Source organism: Pholis gunnellus (genome assembly GCF_910591455.1).
Source record: "Pholis gunnellus genome assembly, chromosome: 18".
In the NCBI taxonomy this organism is placed as follows: domain Eukaryota; kingdom Metazoa; phylum Chordata; class Actinopteri; order Perciformes; family Pholidae; genus Pholis; species Pholis gunnellus.
The window spans coordinates 371123-398149 of record NC_136545.1 but is presented as its reverse complement, the minus strand read 5'-3'; the positions used below and the strand labels follow the sequence as shown (position 1 = coordinate 398149).

At 41.5% G+C, this 27027-nt stretch overlaps 2 protein-coding genes across 2 annotated transcripts; one reads left to right on the top strand and one right to left on the bottom strand.

The window, feature by feature from the left end:
• Positions 1-1987: 1987 nt before the first annotated feature.
• Positions 1988-8340, top strand: LOC306710124 (E3 ubiquitin-protein ligase MARCHF3-like). The gene is made up of 6 exons (XM_079178516.1): positions 1988-2058; positions 2171-2403; positions 5105-5305; positions 6082-6286; positions 6385-6594; positions 6892-8340. Exons 3-6 carry the CDS (start codon positions 5193-5195, stop codon positions 7051-7053), a joined length of 690 nt encoding a protein of 229 aa, XP_079034642.1. The 5' UTR covers positions 1988-2058; positions 2171-2403; positions 5105-5192; the 3' UTR covers positions 7054-8340.
• Positions 8341-9217: 877 nt separating this feature from the next.
• On the bottom strand, positions 9218-18989 carry lmnb1 (lamin B1). The gene is made up of 11 exons (XM_079178638.1): positions 18494-18989; positions 15518-15674; positions 15133-15258; positions 14480-14650; positions 13010-13135; positions 12042-12262; positions 11730-11958; positions 11441-11545; positions 11094-11213; positions 10794-10901; positions 9218-10072 (listed from the first exon to the last, which is right to left on the bottom strand). Exons 1-11 carry the CDS (start codon positions 18847-18849, stop codon positions 10031-10033), a joined length of 1761 nt encoding a protein of 586 aa, XP_079034764.1. The 5' UTR covers positions 18850-18989; the 3' UTR covers positions 9218-10030.
• Between the last annotated feature and the right edge of the window lie 8038 nt (positions 18990-27027).

Sequence of the window (27027 nt, the reverse complement as noted above, 5' to 3'; positions counted from 1 at the left end):
TCCACCCACTGCCACACTGGGGTGATGTCGGCGTGAATAAGTTAACATGTTTGAGGTATTCGCATTACTCATATAGCAAATGCGACATACCGTTGTTTTTTTATCCACCACAAAGTTTTTCTTCCTTGGTGGGCGTGTCAGACAGCACATTGTCTGATATGTGGTGGGTTGCCATGTTGAGCGCAGTGGCTCCACCGAGAGAACATTATATTTCCTACAATTTAAGCTAGATTTTATTTTCCAAATGCAATAGTAATATTTAAACGTATTGTTCGGTTCGTGATGCGTACCAAACCATGAGCCCCATACCGAACGGTTCAATACGAATACATGGATTGTTACACCCCTAATATATATATGTATACACTACCGTTCAAAAGTTTGGGGTCACTTAGAAATGTCCTTATTTCTCAAAGAAAAGCACTGTTTCTTTCAATGAAGATAACATTAAATGAATCAGAAATACACTCTATACATTGTTAATGTGGTTAATAACTATTCTAGGTGGAAACGTCTGGTTTTTAATGAAATATCTACATAAGGAGTATCTGGAGCATCACATTTGTGGGTTGGATTATACTCTCAACATGGCCAGAAAAAGAGAACTTTCATGTGAAACTCGCCAGTCTATTCTTGAAGCTATTCCATGCGAGAAATTGCGAAGAAACTGAATTTGACAGGAAATTGTCTGGGTGACCCCAAACTTTTGAACGGTAGTGAATATAAATAAAAGAGATGAAAAGAGAAACCGTTATCAATAATGTTAACACAAGGATGCAAACTTAGAAGATTGACACATTTTCCACAGCAGAATATACACAAATTCACACAGAAATCATTTACTTGTCTTATTGTGGGTTTAAATAAATAAAAGAAAAAGTTGAAAGCCACAACTGTCATCTCTGTGACAGCAACAATAACAAATCAGAAGGGTATTGTCCTCTCTACTGGTTGTCGTATTAGTAAAGGCTTTATTTAGGATGAGAGCTAATGTAACTGTAACCTTAAGTACAGGATGGTCAAATGGAGATATTACAAATGGACTAATGTCTTAATTCAAAGCTACGGTTGCTGAATGTTTGTCCCTGGTGAAGAGGCCTTCGTTCTCCCCCCTCAGCTCCTGGTTCGCTATAATAAAACAAAAGTTAGTTTTATTTCACACTGCAAAACAAAAGGAGCAAAATACTCAAGCTCAGTTTATCCGTGTAATTAATCTCAACGTTTGTAACGTTAAAGGATTTAAAGTAATATTTCAGGGTTACAACCGGTTTACCTGCGCTCCTGTTGGTCCGTTTATGGACATAATATGAAGTATAAATCATCTGTAAAATCGTCACAATCTCAGTAATATTAGTCAACCTCTGAGGTTTGAAAGTGAAGGCATTCAAAGTTACTTTCCAAGGCTAACTAAGGTAGGATGTAGGCAGACGAGCTGCCGGTAACGTTAGCTAGCTTGTCAGCTACTACTACTATTAACAAACATGTGACGTTATAAGCTACCGAATCTGGGAGCAGAAGGCTGCATTTGAAGGAGTCTTCGAAATAGGACAGCCTAGTCGCAGCCGCTGTGACGCAACCGGTCTACAAATGCACCCTCTGAAGGATGCAGCCGCTGAATTGGGACATGGCTAATGGTGAGATTGGACAGCAGACGGCGGTGTTTTGGGTGTAGTGCCCTAAATCTCGCCTCACAGGCAAGACATCCCTTTAGACCCTTTACGTCTCTATTCACAGTCTGTGGTTTGTCCCCAACTCCTCCACCATTCAAATGCTTAAGGAATAAAATCCCGTGTGTTTTAAGATAACTAACTGTTAAGAGCTCTTATAAGAAGACATCCAGAGGGAACGTGTACGGCGCCTAAAGAGAAAGTCTGCCTATAAGGGTAAAATAAGGGCAAAAAGTCTTAAATTCCCTCTGTCGAACAACACCTTTTTAGCTCAAAGCGGAAGTTCAGAGCGACTTTATAACGGTACAAAGGGAGGAGGGGAACTTGTCAGTTAATATATTTCTTTACCATTCAGCCGGGCGGCAGTGTGAACTCAGGACGGCGACTGAAGGTAAGTGTGTGGGACTTAAAAAAGAAAGAAATAGCGGAAAGGTGTGGCTCGTTAGCTTACAGTTGGGCCCGCTGTAACGTTAATGTTCCCATGTACACTGTCACCAAAACAGAGCGGCTCACTGCTTTGATGTGAAGACTCCGCGTGCCCCACGGCGGTAGCTAACGGTAAACATCAGAACCAGAACGTGACGAGAGTCCGCGTGAGACACAGCAGACGTCGCTATAGAGACCAAACTCCCCAACTTGTTGATTAACGTTAGTCACTGTCGGTGCATTCCTCCGCTGTTGTTGTGCCAGTCATAACCGGACATGGAGGTCTCTACGAGGACATCTTCATAACACTGTAAGTAATTGTGTTGGTCTGATCTCCTGTACTAAACTAGGTTAGTTAGCTAGCTAGCACCGTTTGGGACCGTACTTTCCCTGAGCTATGATACTAAGGAAGTGAATGATGAGGACACTGAAGACCGAATACAACTTGAACATATTTAATGAAACCGAATGTCGCCATTATTGCTACATTAATGACATGTCTGTTGTGAATTAGCCTTCATATTTTAATATTTTAAAGCTGCACCCTGTAATGTGTCGCTCATTGTGACCCCGTTACAAGTTACTTTTGACTTATTACTTCTTGAAAAAGTAATAATAACACTTTATTTATCACTTGGTATCAAACGTGTGATATTTTCGGATATCAATTATTAGATGCAGAGACTTGATCTTCAGGTAACACTACTCAACATTACAACATGACCACTCTGGTAACAGTGCTGTCTGTCCTGGCTGGGTGGCAACACTATGCAGGCTACTCTATCCTCCCACTAGGCAAATAGCACGATAGCCCTCTATTGGTCTGACTACCAAAACAGTCACTACATAACAGAAGGTAATTAGTGACTCTATTACTTCCCCTTTCCCAAAACTGGCACAGAAAATGGCCTTTATTGTGGTTAAAACATGCGCCTACCAGCTAAAACTTTCCATTTATTATTCAAATTTCAATTGAAAATATTAAACTGAGCAATGCATGCTTTTGCACCCTCGTAGAACCAGGTCTGCCTTTTCCTCTCCCTCAACATGAGTTTATGGTCTCAATCTCTAGTTTCAAGTCTTCTTCAATACAGCATGATGTTCATTTAGTAAATTATGGTCCATTTAGAGTCAAATAGATCATAAAGCAGGGGATGCTTTAGGGGCGGGGCTACACAGTGATTGACAGGTGGCTGCTGCTACCAGAGCCTTATACAGCGTATCTACATCACTAAAAGCAGTTTAGCATCTAACCACAAGTGCAAATAAAGTAAAGTGCAGAGGAATGTATAGAGTATACACAGAATGAACAGCTATATTTAGAATCAATACAGAATGTAGAATAAAAAAGAAGATATGAATATGCTATGATACATACAGTGAGGATGATATAAAACATGCAGCAATTACAGTAGACACTGCAGATAAGAGTATAAGTAAAAAACTAGGGTGGAATCAGACCTGAACCCAGGATCTGGTGAAACCAACTTATTTGGAAGAGGAACTGATGAGTGGGTTAATTATTACCCAACAGGTCAATCAAAGTTTACAGACCTACTTCCTGCTTCTGCTGTGAAATACACTGTATTTACTGCTGCTGTGTGCAGTGACAGTGATAAGTCATTATTACACTCCTATTGAGCAGATGTCGTTAAATTAAAAAGTAAAAAAACGCTTTTATTCCCCAAAATGAAGGCGTGACAGAAACATGGTGTCATCATAATCGTTTGTGTGAAATTAGTACCAAGTTATCACAGTATGACATCTTCTTTGCTCTCATTAGAGAGCATGGCATGGAATGAAAGATAATGCACCGGTCAATGCAGAGAGCTGCCAGTGTCCATAACATATATATATATATATACAGGACTGTCTCAGAAAATTAGAATATTGTGATAAAGTTCTTTATTTTGTGTAATGCAATTAAAAAAACAAAAATGTCATGCATTCTGGATTCATTACAAATCAACTGAAATATTGCAAGCCTTTTATTCTTTTAATATTGCTGATTATGGCTTACAGCTTAAGAAAACTCAAATATCCTATCTCTAAATATTAGAATATCATGAAAAAGTCTACTCTAACACACTCTAATATTTTGTTGGACCGCCTTTAGCTTTGATTACAGCACGCATTCGCTGTGGCATTGTTTCGATAAGCTTCTGCAATGTCACAAGATTTATTTCCATCCAGTGTTGCATTAATTTCTCACCAAGATCTTGTATTGATGATGGTAGAGTCTGACCGCTGCGCAAAGCCTTCTCCAGCACATCCCAAAGATTCTCAATGGGGTTAAGGTCTGGACTCTGTGGTGGCCAATCCATGTGTGAAAATGATGTCTCATGCTCCCTGAACCACTCTTTCACAATTTGAGCCCGATGAATCCTGGCATTGTCATCTTGGAATATGCCCGTGCCATCAGGGAAGAAAAAATCCATTGATGGAATAACCTGGTCATTCAGTATATTCAGGTAGTCAGCTGACCTCATTCTTTGAGCACATACTGTTGCTGAACCTAGGCTCCTACCTATTTGCTTAGTTAAATCCAGGTGGCGACTTTTTTTTTGGCCAGGCAGTGTATATATATATATGTACATATATATATATATATATATATATATACACACACATAAATATCACAGTATATGTCAATGCTTGAGTAATAAAGAGGTGTGTGCTTTGTACTCTGTGATCAGGTCTCTCTGGTTCCTATAGGGGCCCAGTAGGACCTTTGGTCTGTGTCCAGCATTCTACTGTCTTCAAGGATTCAAGGATCATTTACTGTCTTCATGCAGCACAGAGATGCACAACGAGATGCTGTTGTAGCCCATTTGTAACATAACAAACACATGACAAACCAAACAAACACAGTAGAACTGTAGTGCATTGTTTTAGATTTGCACCATAAGGAATGTACACAGCAGCAACATAAACAGTTCTGTCGGCAGATGATATGGTTGCCAAAGAAAACATGATGCCATCTATTCACTGTACGTTTTTTGTCAAACCAGTGCCTGTCGGCCCACGAGAGCTACCGACCGGAGCCGCGCTCTGAGCCCATGTGTTGGCTCTGATGAGCCTCCTCTCCCAGGACAGACCATGGCGGAATGCAGCGCGTCCAGCAGCGAGCAGCCTCAGTACTACACACCGCTGTCCACCAAGCTGGAGGCTCAGCTCACGTCTCCGGGGCTGGACGCATACGTCAAACAGTGGTAGGTCATGGACAGAATTTCATTCTGTTTTGAATTCTGTTTGTACATTTTCTGTCAACTGGAGGCGAGTAACCGTTATATGGACACGACCTGGATCATTTTTACATTAATGACTTATCGTACAACAAGTGGACATGACGTGATCATTTTTGCTCGCTGTGTTTACATGTGTGTGTGTTTGTTTACATTATGTCACTAATAGTTAAGCAACATGGTGGCAGAATAAACGGCAGGGTTTCCCTCCCAGTGAAGACCTGGGCGCTGTGCACACATTGAATTGATATTTTCCGCCCACAGTTCCTGGGCAGGAAGGTTGAATAATACAATAGTAAGACAAATTACAATTACAAGAAGATAAGACATTAAAAGAGCCATAAAAGCGCTTTTTGCACTTATTCCTGGAACAATAAATCCTCTATCAGAAGTTCTGGTGACAGGCCAAAGCCCATTTACAGATTGTGATTATTTCAGTGCTGGGGAAGATAATAATAATAACTAGAAAATGTACATTTACATTCTCTGATACAACCAAATACCAGACATAATGAATGAGATCATTCTTGAAACCCAGTGTCATCCATGGTGACGGGGTCAAGCCCCGCCTCCTCTTTGAGCTCCTCTCTCTGTTCTTTAGCAGATGTTTGTGAAAAGGTCTTCAGAGGAAACCTTTCGGGACTCCCCGTGAACACCTTTAGCCATAAATGACATATTCTCATGATCAAACCCAACTAAAGCAACCAAATGAGAGTATCTTACCCGGTTCCTCTTCTGCTCAGTGCCGGTCCGGAGACCCCCATGTGTCGTATCTGTCACGACAGCGGGGCCCAGGAGGAGCTGCTGTCGCCCTGTGAATGTTCCGGGAGCTTGGCCCCCATCCACCGCAGCTGTCTGGAGCACTGGCTGTCTGCCTCAGGAACCAGCTTCTGTGAGCTCTGCCACTTCCAGTTCACGGTGCAGAGGAAGTCCAGGCCGCTGCTCGAGGTACGAGCCGCTCACAGGAGCCTGAGTCACAGTATGAGGAGAGTTCAGTTTGCTGATTCTTTACAAACCTGTGCTTTCATTCTTGTTGGGGGGGGTAGTGGCTGCAGAACCCGGGTCTCCGTCAGGAAAAGCGCACCCTGTTTGGCGACATGGTGTGTTTCCTGCTCATCACCCCTCTGGCCACCATCTCCGGCTGGCTCTGCCTTCGCGGCGCCATAGATCACCTTCACTTCTCCAGCCGGCTGGAGGCCGTGGGACTCATCGCACTGACCGTTGCCCTCTTTACCATTTACCTCTTCTGGACCCTGGTTAGTAAGCTGAGGCGTGTGGGTGTCATGCACTGTTTATTACACATACGTTATATTTCCATAAGCCTGCACAGGTGTGTTTGTGGCATGTTGGGCTTCAATAAATGAAGCACTCAATAGTTTTACTGGAATTTGATTAATAATAAGAGCATTTAAGGAACAGTTAATTATATTGTGAATGTTTCTAATAGGCAGTATTGTGCTGTACACAACATATTTCCTGTACCAGTAGGTGACTTGCTTCTGTAATATGTCAATAAAAAAAGGTTCACAGTTACATCGTTGTGTCGTCCGCAGGTGTCTCTCAGGTATCACTGTCGACTGTACAGTGAGTGGAGACGGTCCAATCAGAGAGTGGTCCTCCTCCTCCCCCGGTCACACAGCGAAGCGTCCGAAGTGCCGCCCCCCTCTCAGGGCTCGCAGCAAGGGAAGCAGCCGGCCACAGACTCGGTCGTCTGAGACGGACGCTCTCTGCACTTTATAGCAGCGCTCTGAGACGCTCTGCCAGAGCCGACGTCACGTGTGAATGGCCGCGAGTAAGAAGCACTTAATTCTCCAAACTCATGAGGAAACTCGTAAAGGACCTGTGCACAAAATAACTATGGGAGGGGGGGATGGGCTGCAGTGTTTTGGACAATCAAACGACAGGCGGTGAAACACTGAGTGTAACTTGCAGCAACAGCACCGTACCCATGATGAAGACGTCATGGCTCTCGTATTTTCTCAAAGGAACATTTGGGGGAAATGGTCCTGTTTCCCGTGTCGGTGAGAAGTGGAATATCAGTTTCCCAAAATGTCAACCGTTGAGCTGTAGGCAGCCACTGGAAACAAGAAGGGACGGAGCGGTGCTGTATTCCAGCAGCTCCTAAAGATGGACGAGGAGTTTGATGTGAACTTAGTCACCGGTTCTAGTCTCTGAGGCTCATGTGCCTCTACTGAAGTCCAGCTCAGCCTTAAAGTCCTCTGCTGCTCCACATTCATGCAGTCGGTCTGATGGACGGTTTGGGCTCTTAGGATTGACACACTTAAACCAAAGGTTATTTGTTATTTGAAACATTTAGTTGTTGGTCTGTTTCATGTGTGTTGAAATAAAATAGTGTACAGTTGAGTTGGTGTGGTCCATGTATGGTTATATGAGGGTTTCTTCCACTTATCTGACAAGAATCTATATATTCATGTATTAGCTCTCCACACAATCGATTTTACAGTCCACAGTACATATTACAAAGCCTGGCATTTTATTGGGCAAATAGGTCTTCATGTAGAGTAATAATCTTAATTATATTCATATGAAATACTTTAAGAGACGCTTTACACAAGGAGTTGAAACAAAGATTCAGGAGAAGGCGTCCTACATGAAGTGTATTTGATTTGGAGAATTGGTGAAATGTACGCAGCTTCAACTAACAATTGTTAAAAAGGAGACCATGCAGCTTTGGAACTAAGAAATAACATTCTTCCTCTGCAAAAGAAAAGATGAATTCATAAACATTAATACTCCATCGTCCAAGTCAGCAAACTCAACTCATTTGATCTGGTGTGACCTGATTGAAGTTAATAATGCTGCAGGAATGACATCACTGAGTCAGTTTGTGGTGGTGGAATGATCGAAGGACATTAACTCAATGTATATTTACACCCTAAGTATACGTTTGAGGTACTTATTTGACTTTGTATGCTACTTTATACCACTACACCACTCATTCTTGTCGTAATGTTAGTGATGGTATCTATTTGGTAGTTTTACTCTGGTCACCTGTAGTGTCTCCCCGTAAGTATAAAACACGTTTTGAATCAAACACCATGTATGTACTCTTTTCTACATTAAGAACCAATTTACTTCCTCATTTAAGACCCTATCGGCTCTCCACCCGCTGACTTCTTCCTCTTTATGCAATACAATTAAAAAATAACAGCACTGTACTTGTAAAAGTGGAAAACTGAAGGTTGTAAATAGTTTCCCTGAAACACTCCACTCCTAACATAACTCCGACTACACTTCATATTCTGGTTAAATACAGACTTCACACGGCCTGTTGCAGAGGGGAACGCAGACATTAAATACGAGGCTAATCTGAACTGCCTGATTTCAAGTTAATTATGGGGAAACAGATATGAGAATTATATTCTTAAAGGCGCATTGTTTGTCGCAAAATGTTCTATTCATAAATGTAACAAAAAAAAGTTGTTTTCTTAAAAGGATGTTGAGCAATGTGAAACTTTCCAATTGGACTAAAAGCAGGCTATCAAGATAATTAATATCTGTTTATACCATTTTTGTTTAGTGGGATACCTGTGACTCTTTCGTTGTGCCGTCTACTCTGTTAATTACTATTTTGGAAAACTGAATACAAAATATAGTGTAAACATGGATTTTTAAATGAGTCACATGGAAGCTTCATGTGAAGGTGTTTGAGAAAACTGATCCCATAATTCATTGCAGCTCCATGTGGGCAGTGAGGAGCTCTCTTTTGTGCAGCCATCTGCAACCAGTTTACATTCTTTTATTTTTACCCGTGTGGAAAGTAAAAAGGATAAAAGGTTCACTTAGAACCCCAATCTTAAGGATCCTGTGCCGTGTTCACCATAGAACGTTACATTGATGCATGAAAAAAGAAACAAGTACAAGAAAACTTGTTTAATCATTCAACTGTGATGATTACAGCCATAGCATGCATAGTAACACACCAACACACAAAAGTACTTCAAACACTTCAAATATCAAAAGTAAAGAATACAATCAACACTTCTCCGTCAGTGGTGAGTCAGTGGAGTGACATCACAGCTGGGAGTAGAATCCTCTGATGGCACAAGCTCCTTCAGTTGGTTTTAATTATCTTATACATTAAAGAAGAGAACTAACAAACTCAAACATCCTCTTCTGAATACAATCGAACAACCTTTTCTTTTTTCTAAAGATACTAGAAGAATGTCAAATAGTTAGTTTTCATTTTGTCTTGACACTTGTCCTTTCAGTGCTTATTTTGTCCACTTTTAAAATCATCACTATTTTTGTAAATATTACAGTATGTTTTAGTCAGCACCTGTCCTAATCGAGTCTCCAACATCCTGTGGCTTTTCTTGTAGCCTAAAATATAGCATCAATAACAAGATACAAAATAAAAATATTTAAAAAAAATCCAAAAAAAAATCACACTTGTTTGCTTAAAAGACACAAGTCGGTCCTGGAGTGTAGCTACTTGTTGCACAGTTTAAAATCAATCTGAACTACAAATACAAACTGTGTTCATTCACCATGTTATTAACTGTTTCAGGTGAAAATACATCTACCAAAAGCAGTTTTGCATTTTTTAAATGAGAAATAAAACCATTTCTGTATTGGAATGCGCTACAAAAGATAGAAAAATAGTTCTAGTATTACAGTTGGCAGCAGACTGGCTGGGCTCAGAGGAGGTGGCTGGTTGGTGCAGTGCGATCACATGATGGAGCAGCCTCTCTTTGCAGTGCGAGGGTCCCCCTGTACACAAACACAAACACTCAGTAAAACAATCCCCGTGGAGGGTCAGAAGGAGAGCCGACATGGTCGGAAAGGTCAGAATATAGGCGGCAGCTTCTTGTCTGTGCATCAGAGCTACGTTATCATTTCATCTTCTGTTCTAGCTGTGTGGCATGGACGAGCCTTATAGAAATATTTATAACCATATGCACATTTAGTAGTTGGACTTTGTTCACGTCACATTTTTTTGTGCCCTTAAATGCACTGTTGTCAAAGTAGACGCTGCCGTCATGTGATGATGATCAACCAATCAAGAGCTGGTAGACATCTTTTCTTTCTTCTGTAAAAAAACGACTACGGTAAATGAAGGGAGCCCAAGTTAATGGTTTTAGTTCAGGACTCTCCGGAGCTTTACGATCTGTCTCAGAATATTTGATGTGCTTCAAGCTTTCACATCGAACAGTCAGCCAGTCACAGACGAATCAAGCAGTTAAGCTACTGTGATTTATGGTGCTGGAAATCTAGTTATCTAGGTTTAGTTTGGCGAGTAGACTTGCTGCTCAATCACTGAAACGGCATCACCATCGTCACAGCAGAGCACAGGTCTTGGTTGCTTAGTAACGGAAGTAACTCTGCCCAAGCACCTTGGATAAATGGACGAACACCCCGGCTGGTGTTCTCCACACAACATGTGAGCGGCCCCTTAATCTGAGGAAACGTGTGAGCTGGCTGATATTCTCACCTGCTGGTGGAAGAGTTCTTCATCAGTGACCTCCACTCCATCATCATCATCATCATCATCATCCTCCTCCATTGTTGTCTTGTATGTTGTGGTTCTCTTTGCCACCTCCTGCCACACACACACACATAAATATTAAACAGTAAAGAACATCAACTAAGTAAAACAAACTCAAAAAATAAAATAAAATAAATAGATTATATATTTACTATATAGATAGTATTTTGTCGATGGTGGATCGATCAGTGTGTGTGTGCGTGCGTGCGTGCGTGCGTGCGTGCGTGCGTGCGTGTGTGGTCTCACCTCTCCCTGATTGTTGATCAGCACCACTTCCACGTCCACCCCTGAACCCCAGGAGGACTGGTTCTTCCACACCAGGTCTGTAGGAGGTTTGGAGCTCACACCAGCATCAGACACCCAGACCTGCGCAAAGCAGCCACAAAGTCCTCCTCATATTCAACACAGTATTCACACATGCATATAATTGGCATGGATACAGACCCACTGTGCACTGCACACATGTTTGAGACGCAACCAGACCCTAAGACTGAACAGGAAGCTACTAGGGACTAGGGCAGCACCACACTGGTGAGGACAACATCACTCCTGAACAGAAAATGATTAGAAGTGAACTGAAGACCAACTCTTACCGTGACTTTCTGGCCCGCCTTCAGGACATACTTGGGTGTGAACTTGTAGGTGACTGTGGCATTTCCAATAGTCTTAATCATCTCATAACTGCCCATGGCCTCGTCCTGAGACAGACATCGACACAAAGAAGAAGTCAGTTAGTTCTGCCGGATCTCTCAATAGAAGATTTTCAGCTGGATCTCCACTAACATTATACAGAGTCTCATCTGATTGTCTGGTCGTTCATAAATTCTAAATATACGTAGTGCTCTGGTAGTGTAAGGAACATGCATCATCTAAGAAGCTCACCTCGTCTCCATTGTTGTGGAGGCAGATGAACTTCCCGTCAGTGTCGATCTCTTCGATGCAGACGGTTCCCGTGGCCGAGGCGGAGTGCGCGATGGACACCGAGCTGCTGGCTTCCTGTTCCTCCACGTCGACGCGCTTCCTCTTCCCCTTGGTGGTCTGCACACTGCGGCTGCTGGACGAGGCTCGAGACACCGTGACGCGAGCTGAAGGACTGGGAGACAGCTTCAGCCTGGGGGACGGGGACGGGACAGTTAGGCTGAGCGGGTGTCACAAATGGCGCCATCGCTGCTTGCAAACTTTCTGGTCAGTCACCTTTCTTCTTCTCCTTCCAGAAGTTTGCGGTAGGCGTTGATCTCCATGTCCAGCGCCAGTTTGACGTCCAGCAGCTGCTCGTAGTCGTTCAGCTGCTGCTGCATCTTGGCCTGGATCTCGGCCAGGTCACGGTCTTTGTCTTCCAGCAGCTTGCGGCTCCGGTCTTTCTCCTGAGACAACGCCGCCTCCAGCTCCACGATACGATCGCGCCAACCACGAGTCTGAATATAGACACAGGGAGGTCAGAGTCTGAGGTGTCAGAGCGAGCAAACACTTCATCATCATCATCATCCTCATTTAAAAGCTTTGATTCAAATCGTTGGTCGGATGAAAATGAAAACCATGCAGGGTAGGGCTGCACAATTAATCGAGCGTGCTCTGCTACATATCAAATCAAGCGCTTCCGTCATGTCATGTCTGTCTCTACATGGTCGCGCGTTTACAATTTCTCTGCATCGCGCACGGCGCACACTCCCACCAGCTGATGTGGTGAAGATGCGCCTGCGCCGCCGCCCCCCCCCCATGTGCTAAAAAAAAACTAATTGTACCTGCACTAAAAAAATGTTTATTACACCATTTGGCTTATTAGTCACGACCGGATCAGACCAACATCAATCCAACCTGGACCGCTACATTTAGCAAACCTCTGAAGGACTACATTTATTCATTTCATTTCTGAGAGATTCAAAATGTGTCAATGCGTGAGAACAGTTACATGCATGTAGAGCTACGTGCACAGCTCAAATTTTACATGCACTGCTGTGCAATGCACGTGCACGTGGTATTTCAATCCCTCCAATGTGAAGCATCCCTTTAAAACATACTACGGGTGATGCAATCGTTTTATCTGCAACTTGTCATTTAAGCTAAATTGTCCATGTCTGCAAACAATGTGTACAGGAAGTTGATGAATGATGGACCAAACATTGTTAAAAGAATTAAAAAGTTGAGTCAAATAAAATGCCGACCTCCTTCTGCATCCCTGCCAGCTGGGCAGTGAGGCTGTCGATCCTCAGGCTGGACTCTCTGAGCTCCTCTCGGGACATGCCGGCCGACGCTCCGTTCATCTCAGCCAGCCGGTGCAGGTCCTCCAGCTGGAGATAGACAACAGCAGGGGGGGGGGAACAACATCAACAGTTTCCTTCTCATCGCACCCTAAAGAGGAACTGAGCATTGTCAGTCACTTCCTGACACGCAGGAAGTTAAGTTAGCAATGTGTTGCTTGGTATGTTGACAGTCTACATCTAGGTTCACTAGATTGAAGAAAAAAACACAAGACAATTACTGCATATTGTGTAGGAAGTGGATTTAAACAGGTCTGTCAACTACACAAAGCATGCAAGTGGATTTTGACATTTATTATTATGTGTCGGTATTAGAAGCAGTTGGACCAGCTGTGTTTTTCTGGTTTGATTGCTGCCAAATCAATTCCACTTCACCTGATCCAAAAGTTTATTGTTGCCTTCTCATGGTTTACTAAATCACAAAAGGCCCAGTGGATGTGGAGTACAAATGCTTGTCGTGTAAAACTGTGAGCAGAAGACTCTCAGGTGAAATCTGCACTTGGGTTAAAAGTGATGCAAAAAAACTGAATAGAAACCAAAGAGTTGTAAGAAATATGTTTGTCCAAATATGTTTGTGTGAGTTTGGTCTGGGCCCATTTGGTTTTAATTTAGTGAAATCCTATTTCTCCAGCATACAATGAGATTCCAAACAGTGTTCTGACAACTTTGTAGCAACAGTTTGTGCTCGTCTCTTTCAATATGACAACGTCCTCAAACACAAAGCCAGGTCTATAAAAACAATGGTTGAACTGGACTGAACCCTGTCCAGAACCTCTGGGCTGAACTGGAACACTGGTAAGGCCGAGCTCAAAGTCTAAGATGGTTCAAATCCTAACGATACCCATCCCAAGGCATCACGCCACACACACACGCACGCACGCACACGCACACAACTTGGTGCAGTTTTGGTATTTAATCGTCAATGTTATATATGAACATACATTTCAGTTTTTCATGAAAGAGGCTTGAGGGAATGAATTTTGTGTATGCTGTCAATTATACTTGTTCAGAAGATAGAAATTGGAATCAGTGCATCGCTACAGAAAGTCCTCCCAAAACCCTGAGGCCATTCCCGTGGTACAACCATGCCCATGGTGTGAGGAGCCCACGTTCAGCTGTCACATATGGGTGTGTTGTTTGGACTGTACACACACTGTGTCATATTGCGTAGTTTTACACTTTACACTATCACCACGGAAATGGCTTATCTCTGATTGGTCGGCTGCTGTTTGATTAAATCTTATTGAGACACAGTTTATATTGTGATATTTAGAAATTCACTTCAAGAGCCACATATTCCTCCTCCTGTCACAGCTGGAACACACTCCTTCACCTGGACTGCATTATTATGAGAGTGTGAGTGAGAGTGAATACTTTGGTGATGTAGGTGCTCTTCATGTTGTCCTTGTAGAGCCTGATCTGCTCCTCGTTCTGAGTCCTCATGTCAGTCAAGGCCTGAGTCAGTTTATATTCATACTCCACTTTCCGTCCAGAGTCCACCTCCACCAGCTGGGTGGTGTACCGCTGCTGGGCCTCCTTCACTTCCTGTAACACAGTCAGCACACAGTCATCAGACAGTCCTCTCAAGTCTGATCCGGTCCTGATCAACACGGGTCGACTCAAATAAAAAGAGAAAGTGATTCATCAAATTAATATCATGTGATCCAAACAACTCTTGAGTTGTAAAGTCCAAAATGTATTGAGAAAGATAGATGTAATTTCCCAAATTAATGTTTTTATCTAACAATAGTCTGCTTCAATCCATATTTGTGGGCATCTACACTTTCAAAAACAACATTTTCACTCTGGTTAAAAAAAGAAAAAGAAAGGAGTTTGCTCTCCCCACATGCAGAGTGATCAAAGTAGTGCACACCATTCAGCAGGATCGAGACCGTACGTTACCTTTCAGACAACTCATAACTCAGTCAGACATGTTCAGACATACAAGCACTCTGCATCAGTACCATTACACGAGGCCACACCCTCGGTGACAGTCTTGTTTACCGCATCTTCAGAAGAATTCTCACCTCCTCTTGCATGCTCTTACGGAAGATCATTTCCTCTGTCAGACTCTGGCAGCGGTTTTCCAAGTCAATACGCAGCAGCATCTCATCTGCAAGGTGCTTCTTGGCCTGAGCCAGACCTGAATCCAGCTGACAACGCACAAAACAGGTCACGCTTTGAAAACAAGTCTCGATGAACAGATAAGGGTTATTAAGTTTAGAGAGTACGGAACGGCTCTCACGAGAAAACGAGAGAAGCAATCACAAATAACATTTTGTTGATGTAAAAGACATAATCAAAAACATACTTTTGTTTGTAATAGGCACAATTGATCCCTCTGCATCACTCCTTTACTTAACCAAGTAACAGATACAAATAAGGAAATCTTTCCAGACACATCATATTCACCTCCTGCAGCTGTTCTCTCAGGTCGGCCAGCGTGGCCTCCAGGCCTCTGTTCTCAGACAGCGCTGTAGCCAGCATGGCGTCTTTAGAGTGCAGCTGAGCATCCAGGTCCTTCAGCCTGGCCTGAGCTCCTGCTGCCTCAGAGTCCTTCTTGTTGTAGCTGGACGGAGGGTGACAAGACATGGTGAGAGCATTAGATAACCGCTACATTGCAACACTGCGCTTTTGACAAGCCAAGCACAGGGGGTGGCGAGCCACCTCCACAAACTCTTTGTTCCCGTTTTTTTTCTTATTTGAATTCTTTGCACTTTATCACCGTCTTTTGCACAATATGGCCTCCAGCAGCGCTGTGTTGGTGTTTGCTCTCAGCGGGGAGCAATGAAGAGAAGCTCTGCTCACTCAAGATGCACAATTAAAAATGTAACAATTATATTCATTTGTTCCACTGCAAGCCTCAACTTCACACTTCCCAGAAGGCATCAGGCACACGAGTAGATGGACACAGTATATTTATGGACGACAGACTTATTTTCCTGAAGAGGCGGGCTGAGTCGGTCCTCTAGTGTTGCCCCGTCAGCGGACCACATACTACCACCTACTAAAGTTTTGCCCTATAGCATGCGTTCCCTTTTGCTGCACCATTATTGAACCCTGTGTGCTTCATTGACCATTGTGCTTTACTCTGTTTATATGCTATGGTGGCCCATGCAGCGCAACATACATTAATTTGCCAGTTTATTAGGTACACCTGGCTAAAACTAAAGGTAAAGGCATAATTGGTGCAGAGTGTGCAGTCCCAAAACAAATCTAGACACTGAGCTGTTTTTTATATTTTGTTCACTCAATCAGTGAGAGTAGAACAGCGGCGTCCCCTGCCCTTCAGGAACTTCATGAGTAAACAGCGTCCTCTGGTGGCCACAACGGCTCACAAGTGGAAGAATGAAAGCGAAAAGATTCTTATTTCTTAATAGTTTGCACTGCAAAAATATTTTACTTTGCAATTTTGCATTAGCCTAATTATCAGATTTTTCCTGTTTTGATTATTCAAAATAAATGTTCTTTGTCGTGAATTCTATAAGGAAATTATATATATATATATATATATATATATATATATATATATATATATACATACATACACACGGAATATAGATGAAAGCCACATATTTCACTTTCAAAAAAACATGCCCGACGTCTGTTTCCCAGCTTAGAGGCGGGGTTAATAAGTCAACAGTGGATCAGTGTCATTGGGTTTGTGAGTTAAGCCGTCTCTCTGCTGGGACAGAGGCCGGGTTTTTGCTCATGGTGTGCCTGAGGGTTAGGGTGAGCGGGTGGGGCTGAAGTGGACAAACTATGAGTGGAATGCAGAACAGTATGCTTGCTTTTCACGATTTACTGAGAAACATTAGCGGGGAGGCAAAACCACTGACCGACAGGCTCTCGCTTCACAGGAGGACCACACCAGTACACAACAAATACTTTAAGAGAAGACAATATGTTAGCATTATTATGTTAAGACAGTTAAGGGAGGCCTAAAGTGTGATTAGACACAATAAGCACACGGAAGAAGCCACTTTGACGTACGAGTCTAGTCACTGCATCATAGATACCAGGGATCTTCTAATTAGCTCAATTATAATTCAGCATTGTTGGGATTATCAGAATAGCTTTTTTAATTTTCCTTCTTTTTGACAATTAAATAAATGAATTTAAAAATGTGCTATTTTTGCTCTGATGCAGCAGAGTCTCTGACTGTAGTCACCTCTCTCTCCCCCCCCCCCCCCCCCCCCCCCACACACAGGCGGTGACAGCCACCTGTGATCGACTGTCAGAGGGCCACACACACAACCTGTTGTGTGTAATACATGTGTATCACACACAACCTGTTGTGTGTAATACATGTGTATCTAGGATTCAGTGTACTCTTACAGGTATTTATGCTGCTTTCATTTAGCAACAACAGTGGGCCTCAAACAAAGCTGGCTCAACACAGGTTGGTGTTCATTAGGGGAAAAAAACTAACATTTTGTAATACAACAACAACAACAACTAACAGGCAATGCATTTGTGGGAATGTTGAGAAGGAAAGCCTGCACATTGTCTATTCACTCACTTTTGGTCAGCAGCTGTGTGTGGCCCATGCAGCTGTCAAAGTCTGTCTGATATATGAGAATACACACAATCACACTCGTGTTTCCTGTTTATTAATAGGTGCTGATCCTGCTAATGACTACAAAACCCAGCAGTCCACACGATGTCATATACACATTTCCTCACAACATGGTCATTCTATGTGCCACTACAATCAGAGCTAAACAATTCATCCCAAAATATTCTTGTATTTTCCCTCATAAAATACCAAAAGTACTTTTATTCTCCGACAGTGTTTGTTTCTGCTGTGCCTAACAGATACTACCAGAGACCCTGAAGGCATCATGTCACCTTCAATGAACGCTTACTCTTGCTTTATCTGCCTAATCTATCTGTCTAATTAACCAATGGGTACATTTCCCCAAATAAACCGTTTGTTCAGGTTAGTAACGTTAAACGTATTTGGTCATGTGTATACTCAACAAAAGACGTGGTAAAAGTTACATTTTAAAAGCCGAGTTGACATGTATTCTTTCAGTAACAGACAATGGTGGGCGGGTGAGGTCATTCATTTTTTAATATTATTTATTATCATTAACTTATTTCACTGATTGTAATGCAAAGAATGGCTTCATGCTAGCTGCAAAACGAACTAAGAGATAACCCTAAAAATATATATTTTTATAAGCAGAGTTTGAGTCTCGCGCTCAACGGACGATAACACGTAACGTTAGCCCCCACTACACGGGTTTACGTGCGCACGTTAATGTTGCAAAAGTGGCTCGAAAATCAAAGTGAGCAGCATAAAAACGTTAGCCTTTAGCTAATGATTCAAAGGGGCCTGGCCGTATTAGACCGTTCAACACGATTAAAGGGTTAACGGCTTACTTGTGTTGAAGCTGCTCATGGTCGGATTTGATCTTTCCCAGCTCAATCTGCAGCCAGGCCCGCTCCTTGGAGGACTCATCCAAACACCTTCTGGCGTCGGCTAGCTCGGTCTCGTACAGAGCTTTCAGTCCGGTTACCTCCCGGCCCCTCACGTCTTCCTTCTCGTTAATTTGCAGGTGGAGTACATCGTTTTCAGACTCCAAACTACGGACTTTGTCAATGTAAACGGCCAGGCGGTCGTTGAGGTCCCGGAGCTGTTGTTTCTCCTGCAGTCGGGTTATCCTGTTCGGGCTCAGCGGAGTGCCGCTGCCGCACGTGCTTCTCTGCCCGGTCGGAGTTGCAGCCGCCGCCGCCATTGTATTAGACTAAATAACCCGAATCAAAGGCGGTAACCAAACCAAAGCGAGATACGGATCGTGCGGGGTCAACGATTTTGATTGAGGCGCTCAACAACAACCGGCACGCCTGAAAAACTATCCTGGAAGTATGTCCTGTCTTTTCTTATCCGAATGAAAGAGGGGTTTGGCTTCCTAATATGGCGGCTCATTGGATATTTCACGTTGTGTACCACTAGCCAATGGCGAAGCTCGACGCAATGCGTTCTCTCAGTTTTAACTTTTGAGTTCACTTGGAATTGTGACCAACATATGCCGAAACGGTCCGGAGTAGGCGGAGTCGACTTGACGTTCAAAACCTCGGGTTTAGCGGCTGACCATCATGGGCTGACCGGGTTTGTTGAATCCGAGTGTCCCGGCGTCAATAACAAGCGCTGCCTGACTCCTCTGATAACGGCTGCATTTTAAATAATTTTATTGAATAAATTCTCCCCGTAGTGGCTCGTGCACTATCAAAGGCTGACAATATAACGATAAAGACAATAGCACAGTGAAAATACAGTAATTCAATTTACAGATAGGATCCTACTAAGTAGTTTTGTACCGTTGTCCTGTGACATGCGCAGACTCTCTTAAAGCCTAACGGCAGTGCTGAAAACAAACAAACTATCCTGCATAGAGGAAAAACTGAACAAAAGATGCAACTGAAATATGGAACCTCTTTGTTTTGAAGGCATCGAGATTGAGTTTCTGACATTTGGTTGAATTAAGAGGGAAATTTCTCATACACGAAAAGAAATGGGCGGACTGACATTTTTGTTAAATAATATAGATATGTTAGAAACAGGAAAGTTGTGGAAAATGTACATGTTTGGCTAAATAACATAAATGCACAGTGTTTTTTTATTCTACTTAAATTTTACTTAAATTATTTATTCTTTAAATCTGTGTATTTTTGTTAATACTATCTGGCTGTACCGCTGCTATGATCCTTTGTTAACATAAGCTTGTGCGATAGATTTCTCTTTGTGTGTTTAGTTATAACAATTCAACATCTGGAATTTTTAGCAGTAAAAGTGTGTTTACACATTCATTCATAGCATCTTAATGCGTTCCCTGTACTCACATCCACATTGTATTACTGCTCTTAATTCCCTTCAATGCAGCCTTTCTCTTTTTAAACACCGCTCATTCATTTCTGATTATAATTAAAGAATGATTTGACAATATAATGTTAAAGACCTTGGTAGATAAGAAAAGAGTTTGAGTTTGACAGTTATTCAGTTGTGAGTGTTATCGTTCATCACTTTGGTGAATCACGTTAAAGTTTTCTACCAAACGTCTCTCCTCAGCATGTCCACATGCAAGCTATGTAATAATAAATAATAATGAATAAATAAATGTCATGTGTCAGGGATCCACATCAGCACAGTCCAAAACCTGAGGCCACGTGACACAGCCATTGAAGAGGTCACATATGACAGCAGTGTAAGCATGGGTCAGCCCTTACATTTCATGGGAGTTGGCCCAGCCGTGCAAGCCAATGGTGTGGAAGCATCAGTCAACACTGGAGTGATAACACAGCAAAATTCAACTTATTAATGTGCTTTTAATGTGTTCACATGCCAGAGGATTGCCTATTTAGATTCTATATTAATGTAAAAATGTTAAGATCTTCTGTGATAACATGCATGAGAAGCTAGATGTTTTCTTGTGTAAGATGTCTTGTAATTCACTTGACGCATTACTTTGTCATGTGACTCCACCTCTCTCACCACCACTGAGTGGCTAAAAAGACACACTCTAGTTGTGATACTGTCACAAAGACAAACTATTTAACCGGTCCACAGCACACACATAATCTATATTGTCTCTATTCAAACTGGTCCGGACTCTTACAGGATGAAAAGCTTATGAAATAATAATAATATTCGGCATCTGATGAAAGCTTTCTTTTCTTTTGTCCATGCTTGCAGCCCTGCCGGAGTGAGGAGACTAGTTAGAAAATAATCCCATCAAGGACAAAGAGTGTCTTCAGTTCTCTCACAGACGACATCACTGATGTAGTTCTGCAGTTAAATGTTTATCTCCATGAGTCGATTGACGACCATCATCAGTACTGGGAGGCTGCCCCCCTAACCAATATAATCAACAGCATAGCCCCCCTACATGTTTTCTCATCAATGTCATCATTTATGTATATAATTCTGCTGCCTATGTACAGTCCAGCAGCTCCCAAGCATGAATAAAAATTTACAAAACATTGGATTGTTGCTCTGGTTTCATTCCTGTTTAAATATTATAGGAGGATTGTAACCCTGTTTGCAGCCATGGATGAATGTATAATATTTAGGAAGACTCAGCTGATGGTCTGATTATTTACGTGATTTTTTTCAGAAGGTTTTTCCTCTTGTCCTGTGCACCACAAGAGAAATAAATCTCTCCTGTCATTATGAGTGTTGGGAAGTATCTGGCGATACGTACCATGATACAGGGGTTACAGTATGTATATATTGCGATAGACGTTCAGATTTTTTAAATCTAAATTCTAGGAAATCTGTCTTAGTGTACAGAACACACCACCATATGCATACAATCAGAGTAAATTAAAAAAAATATAAATGTATGTAATCTGAACAGCGGGATCAGCATTTGCACTCATCACAATTCCTACAACATCCAACATCATAGCACTTCTTTTAGAGGCAACATATACTGAAAGGGCGCATATCTGTGCAAATGAGAAGTTATTACAGAGATCATTTCATCAGAACTATTTATTAAAAATGTATAGGGTTTTATAGAATTGATACAGTATCACAAAACATAATATTGTGATACTTGATGTTTTTTGTATTTTCTTACATTCTATTATGAAGATATCTCCACTACAACTTATTATTGCACCATTTCATACTTTCTTAGCTTTTTTTGCATTAGAGATGATAATATATTGACACTTTTACAGTTTCAACAACAATATAGTGTTGCCTTATGTCTAAAAAATGAACATCTACATTTAATATTTAATAACCACCCGGATACTCCATGTGCACATGAAGATCATGGGATATGATTAAAAGAAACAGATCCGCTACAGAAAGTAGTCCCTCACCTGCTCTTTCCCATTTAAAATTGATTTTAATCTGAACATCTTTCAGAGTTTACAGTTACTAGAAACTTTAATACATCCCACGAAAACAGTGAATGTAGAGTAACAAGTATTATGTGTAACAAGTATTATGTGTATAACGAAGCCGAGTTGGTCGAGGTGTTGCAGCCACCCTGGGAGCTGTGTTGTCAGAGGGAATAGCTCCAGGGCCTCTCAAGGCAAAGTGTTCCCAGGGAGGGGCCAGGTGGTGGTTAGGGCGTCTGATCAGGATGCCTTCTAGACGTCTCCCTTTAGAGGTTCTCCAGTTGTTCAAATGGTAAGAGGCCTGGGGTAGACTAAGAACACGCTGGAGGGATTACATCTATCGTTTGGCCTGAACACCTCTGGCTTCCCCAGCAAGAGCTGGAAAGTGTTGCTGTAGTAAGTCATTTCAGCCACAAGAGGTTGAAGTACTCCATGTTCTAAATAGGACTAAAAGCATGCATGTTTTCTGCCATTGGAGTTGAAGTTGTTCTATGCACTTTAAAAACAAGGTACATATATTGTGTGTTAGCAAGTTATTTAAATAGAAAAAAGTGTTTTATGTCCTATTTAGAGACTGCGAACATGGGGTATGTACTTCAGCCTCTTAGAATAATGATTCTGACAACAACAAATCACCACAGATTTCCACAGATGAAAAAAAAAGTAAATTAGAAAAATGATCCTGGCAAAACATTTTTCTTTTACATGGCAAACCTTTTTTCATTTGTTCTTAAGTCGTAAACACAGGAGAAAAACTATTTAGATCCGACTTAGAAAACCAGATTTCTTTTCTCACTTGCCTCTCAGGCTTCCTTACATTACAGAATCAAATATTTATTTGTGGAAGGTATGACAGGTCATTTAATGTCTCAGAAATGGTTTACCTCTAATCTGGTTACTATGTTACCATGGTTAAATTCACACAGCGTTTCAATTTACTCTGATGTGTTACAAGGAGCTGGAATGGTGCCAGACTTTGGTGCCAGTTCTTACAGAGCTATGATCTTTTGGTGACAAGAAAAAAAAAACATGCTCATTTAGGAAATAAATATGTGTTTCTGTCAAAGGTGAAACCACACAGATGTGACGGGTTGTGGGACTTGCCATGGCCGCTACATTAACTTCTATCTCTAAAGTCTGGTACCAATGCAGAATTAGAATGCTGTTAGGATGACGTAATGACCCCTCCTTCTTTTATAGCTTCTTTGCTGTGTTACAGGAAGTTAGTAATGCTAACAGGAATTACTAAATGTATTTGGATATTAAACATAAACCATTGAATGTTAATATTATTTTGTTGTTCAATTTAATTGTATCTGTTGTGAACTAATTATTCGATGCATAATTGATACGATACACACAAGAAGCAGAGCTGGTTGTTAAATGTTAAATATTGTCAACTATTATATAACAGCAGTTATCTTAAATTTGACTCAGTTCAATGGAGTCTGATGTAATTCAAATGCTGACTTTAATAATGTTGGTTGAACAAATGTTTTGAATAACACTAGACCTATTCTGGCATTATTCTAGTAATTTTGGACAAAATTCCCAACAATATTCGTGGACATACAGTATATACAACTTGTATTCTTCATTATAAAGTCCACCCGTCTTTGCTTACGCCTAAAGTCCACCTTCTCTGTAAATCTCCCTGATGTCCTGGGAAATGATGCCAAATAACAAATTACAGATAAAAAACAGCAAGGGAGACAATGCACAGATTTGGAAATAGTTTATTAAGATAACTCTGTTTCACAAATGTAATTGCATTTTTCTGAATGTGCTGTTTTCCAAGCAGACAAGGACACTACAGTGTACAGTAGCACATCACACAGTACTGGATCTGTGGCTTTGTACATACATAAGCTGAGCTACTCATGAGAACATTATTACTCCACAGCAGCAGTGTTTCAGTAAAACAGCTCCACCACAATACTGCAAAAGCACCAGCATCCAAGTATGTTGAGTGAGGATACAACATGTGAGCTAAATAAAGCATTGACTTATTTTAGTTCTATGCAACACTCTTTAAATAATATTACATGTATTTTAACCTCAGTATATTTTAATTTTGATTTATTATAAAACAGAACTGTTTCCAATGTGAATATAATTTTTCATTATTAATATTTGTACTGCAAGATATATGTATATTAGAACCTAAGGACAGTTGACATGTGGTGAGCATGGTGGGTAAAAAGATTTTAGCTGCTAATTAAATAAGCAGGCCACATGTGCTTAGCTGCTGTCGTGTCAAATGGGCTCTAAACACACAGTAAGCACTTACTCACTATTCGTGTGAATTCAGTCTGGATCTCGTCTCTTAGGCAAGAGGGACGTGTGATTACCCACTCATCTTAAGAACAGCTCTTAGAGGCAATGAAGCATTTATTTGGGCAATAACGACACACAGTCAATTGGTAAGATGGCCAAGGTGGTTATTGTTTTACATGTCGGACCTCATACAAAAAAATAGAGGTGGCTCACAATTCTACTTCCATCATGTGCCAATCTGCTGCTTTAAGGAAGTGTGTAGGATTTAAGTGTGTATTTAGGGGGGTGTATAGGCAAAAATAGGATATGGTATTCATAACTATGTTTTTATGAGTGTGAAATCCCCTGAAACTAAGAATCATTCTGTTTTCGTAACTTGCAATGAGCTGTTTGTATCTAAATACGAAGCTGTCCTCTTCACTGAGTCCAACATGTTGCACCACTAATGTTTCTACAGTAGCCCACAACGGACAAACCTACTGGCTCTAGAGAGAGCTTTGCATGATTTTACGTTACCTGAAGGCCACCATGAGGGGTCACGAGACCGGTAACATGGCAGCAAAGAAGAAAAGAGAACCAATTAATCTGGTTTTTGCTCTTGTTTTGTGAGATTAGGGGGAAAAAATGAAAACATTCTCCAGTCAAACTTTCTGTAACTCAATGGCAAATAAACTGAAGTCATTTTATTTGGACCACAGCATTTGACCAAGATTATATCTTCTCATCTTGACCTTTGATGTCTTCTGTTCATCCATTCAATTCAGGATTTAAGTGTGACAATTAAATCAATGAGGTAGGTAAATTAGGCTTAATGTTCAATAAGAATAAACCAAACATCTTTATTTTTTCAATTGTCATTATTTATTGCCTCGTGATCAACGCATGCTCACTCTTCCATGTAGGTATGTTTAGTTCTTAAATGACACAAATATAACATGTAAATAAATGATGTATATAACTAATGCAAATTAACCATAAACATCAAATATCAGATTAAATAATCAGTTATTGATACATCAAATGTATCAATAACCTAGATAATTAACAAAGGCACAGGTAAATATGACTAAATCTATGGTTTAAATACACGTTTACTGCCATCTAGTAGTAGAAAGAAACACTTACTTTGCATGTTCTTACAGGCTACACTCTCTGTTCACTGAATCAACGGCACAACACAGTGGAACAAGAAATATCAGTGCCAACAGAGATGTATTTATTTATTAATTTCTTGCAGACGGTCATTATATTACCTTCACTTTTATTTTGAAATATTCTTGTTTCCAGGTTACCTGTTGTGCTCCGCGTCTCGTTTTAAAGGAAAAAACAAAAAATGGATTTGCAAAAACGAAATAAAAAACGAAAAACGAGAATACCATGGTATTTCCGTATTTTGGTTTTTCCGAATTAATGGTAAAACAGATGACTAAAACCAGTGGCTGGCCGTCAGGGCCTGCAAAGCCTCCTCTGCTGGCCTAAACAGAATCACAAAGTTAGAGCTATTTTATAATTTAATATTTTTTCTTAAATACATTTAATTTTGTAAAATGTATTATAATTTATAAAAATATTTATTTATATAACTTATTTTCTCATTGCACAGCTACTGTGCTCCTCAGTTGCTCTGCTTCCAGTGCAGCTTGTTTTAAGTAGAGCTTTTATCCAATCAGATTTCACCTCTGTGTCTCTAGTAAGAAGAGAGGCCCCAGCCTGCAGACTCACCCAGTGCTGCCATGTGCAGTTTAAGTTGAATGGGGACGATATTGTTGATTCAACCAATCAGATCTTTAGTTTGAGATTCATGGACGCACCAGAGTGGTTTGCAGGCCTAGTGTTACGTCAGCATTACTGCAGCTCAGAGTCCAGATGCCTCTCTGCAGCAAGGGTGCAGAGTGTGCTGTGATTGGTCAGTGGGCGGGCACGTGACTATGTGCCCGCGAAACATAATGCTTGCTCGCAGAGCTTTGGTTGTAGCAGACAGAGTTCAAGTGGAAATATTTGAAAGACATTTTACCTAGCTTTGTTTTTTTAATATGAAATGGCGGAAGGAGGAGAAACGGATTTAGTGGCGGAGTTACTGGGAACGCTTTTCTCAAGAAGGACATTTCTGAACAAACTGGACAGTAAGAAATGACCCCACAGCTAGCAGCCCTGACCCAGCCAGGAAAAGGATTTGTATGCAGCGTCGGAGAAGTGTTGCACATGTTATGGCTGTGAATGTGTTTCATTTTAACTGAGCGTCGGTACTTTTGGAGAGACTCGAGTGGATCTACAACTCAACGACCACGTTCGCAGGGAATCAGCTCCACAACCGCGGCCCGCCCTTCGCCGGTCCACGGCCGAAGACGACCACCGAACCGCGGCGGATTACGGACAACCGACCCGCGGTGGAACACGGACAACCGACCAGCAGCGGAAGACAACCGAACGGCGGTCGAAGACGACGACCGAACTGCCGCGGAAGACGGACAACCGACCGGCGGCGGAAGACCGACGACGACCGGCGAAATTGGCGAAACAACTGTGGAGGCTCGACTGGCATCGATGAATGGAGAAGGACTTCTTACTGGAACTGATGTACTGGGATTAAACTCTTCGTCAACAAAGAAAGGAGGTTAGACAGCATTTGGTAAGTGAACTTCGTTTGTTTACCTCAACAGTTACTACTGTTCATTTGTCTATCGTGGTGTTTTTATGAATAATATTTGAATGGCTCGCGCTAGTGTGGTGGAATGCGTGGATCTGCTGCAGGTCTGCTGAATTGATTTGTTGCTTTGTTGTCATAT

Bases quoted from the DNA above. Each gene is read 5' to 3' on its own strand.
- lmnb1 (XM_079178638.1), bottom strand. From the start codon at position 18,849: ATGGCGGCGGCGGCTGCAACTCCGACCGGGCAGAGAAGCACGTGCGGC. The intron at 11,546-11,729 runs GTGAGCTTCTTA...TGTCTGTCTCAG, and splicing joins TCCACAACAATGGAGACGAG to GACGAGGCCATGGGCAGTTA. The intron at 10,902-11,093 runs GTGAGACCACAC...TGTGTGTGGCAG, and splicing joins TGATCAACAATCAGGGAGAG to GAGGTGGCAAAGAGAACCAC.
- LOC306710124 (XM_079178516.1), top strand. From the start codon at position 5,193: ATGGCGGAATGCAGCGCGTCCAGCAGCGAGCAGCCTCAGTACTACACA. The intron at 5,306-6,081 runs GTAGGTCATGGA...TCTTCTGCTCAG, and splicing joins GACGCATACGTCAAACAGTG to TGCCGGTCCGGAGACCCCCA. The intron at 6,287-6,384 runs GTACGAGCCGCT...TGGGGGGGGTAG, and splicing joins AGTCCAGGCCGCTGCTCGAG to TGGCTGCAGAACCCGGGTCT.